Raw genomic sequence first — 5,478 nt, 5'->3', positions numbered from 1 at the left:
CCTCTTCAAACCACCGTCCTTCAAAAACGCCTCTGCAGCCGCGACCCGCCGTGGCCAACCCCAAACCGGTCCGCCTCATTGCTTGCCTCACCCCTGCCGGTGCGGATTTGAGCCGCCCAGCTCCAGCAGCTGACCGCTTCTTAGCGTGCTTTGTCTACCTCATTTCAACTAGCCGCCACGGCCGTGTTTCCAAGTCGCCGCCGCTTCGAACCCGAGGCGCCGCTTTTGCCTGGAACCGCATCAAATCGCTGGGCTCCATCACCGTTTTTACAGCTGCGCCCCGACCCGCCTTGGTTCGCAGGCCGCCATACCCTGCTCGCATCGACGAGTCACTGGCTCGCCGCGTCGGCTTCTTCCCGCGAGTTTCTGCTCCTCCGCACCAAGACCGCCACAGTAACCCGCCCTCCGCTTCTACCGTGCGCGGCCGCGGTTTTAAGCTACGTTGCACCGATACGGCGAGACCGATACGGCGATACGAGTACGGCGATACGGGATACAGCAATTTTTAAAAACAGCAATATGCGATACGGCAAGTACATATAAATAATTAATAAAATTACATGTAATAAAAACAAAAATAATAAAATGTGTGAGATGAGATCAAAATACCACCCCATTGGTTGCCTGGCTGCCTCTTTTCTTTTCTAGTCTTGAATGATCATCCAGGTCCTCAACTCCTCATGGTGTATGCAAAATAGAAAATACATCACATGATATTAGACTTGACAATAAATCATGACAAGTGGAAAGCAGTAAACAGGTTGGCTTGTAGCATACCAGATGAATATATTTCCAAACTTCCAAGTTCCAACAAGTTTCAATTCTGAATTCTCAATGGCCATAGAGAAACAATGCAAAAGTTCACGAAGATAACATGATAAATAGGAAGATCCATATTCAAACAATCCATAATTGTGCATTACAACATAACAATAGGAAGATACAAGGCTCAGGTGGCCATAGATCCAAGTTCAAGCAGTGCATAATTGTGCATTACAACATAACAACAACATAAACTAAACGAGACAGCTCAAGTGAGAGCATCCATAATCTCAGCCTCCAGTTCGGGTTCATCAAGTGTAAGGTCAGCACCTTCAAGCATGCCAACACTAGTGAAACTCTCAACCCCATCTCCACCCACATCCCACATCCGGCTTGGCCCAGCACGATAAGCATCAGATTGTCTTGAAAGCAGACGCAAATTGTTATGTGAGAACACTAAATCCTCAGCACATACAGGAGTGAGCCTGTTTCTGCCAGAGCTATGGATGAAGGAATATGTGCTCCAATTCCTTTCACAGCAAGATGATGATGAGGGCTGCCCAAGTAACTTTAGTGCTAAACTTTTCAAGAACTTTGTGCTTCCTCCATGAGTGCCCCACCATTGCTTTGGTTCAAAATCATCTCTATCTTCAATTGAATCTGCATCCTGAAAGGCATTCATCATTAGAGCAAAATCTGCAAATTCTTTCTTGACGGTCTTGTAGTCATTTGGGTCCGGAAAAAACTTCAGCAAACACTTGTTTCTCATTTGTAAAATCTCATGATCATCAATGGGGGTAACACGGCCATAGACTGCCCCAACCCAATTTGGACTATAGTACCTATTAACATGTGACAATATAAAATCAGCAAGCTTTTAAAGTTCAGAACTTGAGATCGTTAAATGACAAACATATATAAATCATCAAACCTTGGATTGCATGAGTGAGCCAAACAATGGAGTGGGGTATTACTCTTCTCCCAACGTTTAAGAAGTTTTTTCTTGATTATGATATAGAGAGCACAATCTTCATGAAGTTCCTTCTTTTCATAACGATAAATGGGAACTTTCACCTATGAACAATGAACAACAATCATAATCAGCAAGCAACACACATCAATAATGCCCAAATGATGATGAAGAAAGCTACAAGAATCACTTACCTTCTCTATCATGTCGTCCCACATCTCATATATCAAATGGAGAGATGGTTTGTCCGTGTCGGTCAACCTTATCATTGCATATATGGGTGAGGTGAAAGAGACAATGTATCCAATTTTATCCCACCACACATCACTCAAAATGAGTTCCTTCACCCTTTGAGCTGTAATAGGATCATCCTCTTTATAAGTAGTCCAATTTGCATGAACAACCATTTGTGTGAGTGCGTCCTTGATTAAAAGAAACCTCTTCAACATGATGACAACACATGCAAATCCGGTTTCCGCAATTTGGAGGAACTTGAGTTTGCTAAACTCATTCAACATAGACAACCTCATGCCATGGTTCATGATGAAGTTCTTGACAAAGGCAGCTAGGTCAGAAACCTCTTTTATAAAGAGAAGAACTTCATATTCATCAATATCATCTTTCTTTGGGTCACAAATTTCCTTCAAGACAAGATTGAGGCAGTGCACAATGCAAGGATTCCAGTAAATATTCTTGTATTTTGCTTGAATCATCAACCCAGCACCTCTCACATTAGATGCATTGTCTGTGATCACTTGGACCACATTCTCAGATCCAATCTCCTCAACCACTTCCTTCATCTTCTCATATATATATTCCTTGGATTTGGTCTACTCATTGAAAACAATAACAATCAGCAAGCAATTTATGCAATCAGCAGGCAACTCAATTTATACCAACTAAGAAAACTAAGACAAAAAACAAGGCAAACTTTTTTCACCTCTCCTTCAGTGTTGATTGCCTTAAGAAACATTGGGCCACTCTCTGTCACAGCCATGAAGTTTAGAATTGGCCGCCTTTGAGGATCAGACCAACCATCAGTTGCAATAGTCACTCCTTTGAGCGGCCATGTGGACTTGAGGGGCTCTAGCATCCTCCCAACATGCTTCTTCTCTTTTGCAAGGCAAGTTGTCCTCAATGCATTATATCCAGGAGGCACACAGCCACCCATTTTATTATTTTCAATAAAACTGTAGGACTCTCGATAGTAAGGATTTCTTGCTAGATTGAAAGGAACTCCTACAAAGGACAAACAAGAATAAAAAATCAGCAACTCTGATTCAACAAGACAGCAACAATGACATTGTGATACATAGTTACATACCTCCGGTGATGAACATTCTTGCAATAAGAGCATCAGCTTGTTGTCGATGCTCTGAATGAAAACTTTCTGAAATCTCGGATTGCTGTCCTGCTGCCTTCCTTTTCCTTGATGATGCCGATGGACCAGATTCTTCATAGGGTGGTAGAGGAAGTGTTTTCCTAGTTTTAGTATTAGAAAGAAGTAGAGCAGCTTCCCTATCTTGCTTGCCAAGTTCCTCAAACATATGATGTGTAATCTTGTTACAAGAACTTATGCCTGCACTTGCTATCTTAAGAAGATGTGCTCTTATTCTAGTATAGCTGCCCGGGAAATCATTCATACAGAAGTGGCAACGGAAACGCATGTTGCCTCCACGACCTGATGGGTCTATTGCTAGTTTTGTAGCATGCTTCCAGAACGGATACTTCGGATTGACAACACCATTCCCAGCCTCTTCACCTGCGCCTTCAACATCATTGCTGTTGCTCGCAGTAGCACCATGTGAGGATTGGTTTCCTGCCATGGAACTCCCAGCAGATGCCATGTTCTACTTCTATAGACAACAACAACAACATCAGCAAGTAATAATTTAATCCCACAAACATCAACAAGCAGCACCACAACAAGCATACACGGAAGCCGGCAAGCAACCAAACATGAAGCATACATCAAGATCAAGCAGCCAAGCATACATCAGATCCAAAATAATATAGTAATACTACTACCTAATGAGAGAGTCTACTACTACTACTGTGTATGAAAGCCAGCAAGCAGCCAAGGATACATCAAGATCAAGCACACACACCAAGCACACATCAGTACATCACTAGGGGATCGAGGTAATTGTTGTTTACCTTCCGAGTTGCACGGCAGTGGAGAAGAGCAGAAGATTAGAGGCGATTCCAGGCGGTGGGGGCGCCGGCGGTGAGCCGTTCTAGGCGGAGGAGGAGGCAGCGCCAAGACACTCCAGATTGCGGCGGCGGCGGACCTGGGTCGCCCTCGAACCCTAGGTCTTGGTGTGGTCGAACAGAGAAGAGAGAATGCGAGAGAGGACTAGGTTTAGTGGTCGTGGCCTCGTGGGCTATTGGGCTCGCTCTCGGCTGCATTCTATCGCTCGCCGTGTCCCAGGCGTATCGCTAGCGTATCCCAGGCGTATCTGAATTTTTTTTCTTTTTTTTAAATAAGAAAAGGGGATACTTCTGGGATACGCATATCGGAGACGTATCGGGCGTATCGGAGTATCGGAGACGTCCTGAACGGCGATACGGCAACTTCTGAAGTATTGGTGCTTCGTAGGTTTTAAGACGCTGCAGCCATGCTCGGTCACGCTTGGCCATGCTCTAAGTCGCCGCTCCACCTTCGACGCGGATGAACCGGCCACGGCTGCATCTCTCCAACCCGCTGCTCGAGCCCGCAACGCTGCTTCTAAGCCGCCCTTGCCGACCTCACCCGCGTCGCCGTTGTTCTTGCTGCCAAAACCGCCCCGACCTCGACTATGAGCCGCCGCCTGTCCAAGCGCGCCTCGCCTCGTTTTTCCTCTGCTGCCTGCCTAAACCGCCACAACGGCATCTCCTCGAGAGGCCTTTCCGTCCACCACAAACCGGTGTTTCCACCGCCGCACCCCTATGAGTCGTCTTCGATGCACGCCGCCGCCTTCGCTGCGCACTGCCGCCATCGACTTGACCCGCGCTTCGAGCTGTCCCTCTGCTGCTACTCCACGAAACGCCTGCTGCCATCGCCAGCCACACCGCAAGTCGCCGAGGTCTTGAGTATGTCTTAAACCGCCCTTTGTTGCTGTTTAAGTCGCCAAACGCCCAACGGCTGCTGTTACGAACACCTCGTTGCAATAAAGGAGAGAGTGGATGAATCACCATTGAAACTAACTATTCACGGAGGCTATATACGGATCATCCGTCGTGCAGACAAATCAGGTGATATTCATCTAAGTATATTTTTTTGACACATTGTTTTTTTATCAAAGAACAATTACTTTGGTCCGCAATATATTTTGTGCAGGACAATGATTCATGATAAAGGTGGTGCCAGGCTATGCCTATGGAGTATGTGTTAGCATCATCATGCGCTAGCATCCGCACCCACTTGTTGTTGTACGGGTGTGCGCGAGCCGCCACCCATGCAGCTTAATCTACATCAACTCGCTGGAACCGCGCCTGCGATTGACTCGCCCGTCCGCACCGGCTTATAATGTCGCGGCCGATTCATCTGTCTGCTCCCACGGTCGAACCGCCCGTGATTGATTTCAGCTTCACCGTCGAGATCATCAATTCCACGGTGGATAATTTCTGGCATGATATATCAGGTGACATTCATCCAGTATATTTTTATGTTACATATTGTTTTCTTTAAAAGAGCAATTACTCTGGCGTGCAAGTGTTTCAGTGCAGGACAAGGTGTTTAATGCAAAAGGGATTTTTTTATATCA

At 45.9% G+C, this 5,478-nt stretch overlaps 1 protein-coding gene across 1 annotated transcript; it reads right to left on the bottom strand.

Moving 5' to 3' along the window:
• Positions 1-1,030: 1,030 nt before the first annotated feature.
• Positions 1,031-3,579, bottom strand: LOC147981136 (uncharacterized). Its single transcript, XM_087515879.1, has 5 exons — positions 3,057-3,579; positions 2,673-2,971; positions 1,927-2,562; positions 1,694-1,836; positions 1,031-1,604 (listed from the first exon to the last, which is right to left on the bottom strand). The coding sequence occupies exons 1-5, from the start codon at positions 3,577-3,579 to the stop codon at positions 1,031-1,033; spliced, it is 2,175 nt and encodes a 724-aa protein (XP_087372005.1).
• Positions 3,580-5,478: the final 1,899 nt, after the last annotated feature.

This window comes from Triticum urartu, chromosome 3A (assembly GCF_056163025.1).
Source record: "Triticum urartu cultivar PI428250 chromosome 3A, HENAU_Tu73, whole genome shotgun sequence".
Taxonomy (NCBI): Eukaryota; Viridiplantae; Streptophyta; class Magnoliopsida; order Poales; family Poaceae; genus Triticum; species Triticum urartu.
Note: the sequence above shows the minus strand (reverse complement) of the source record. Positions and strands in the feature narration are given on the sequence as shown.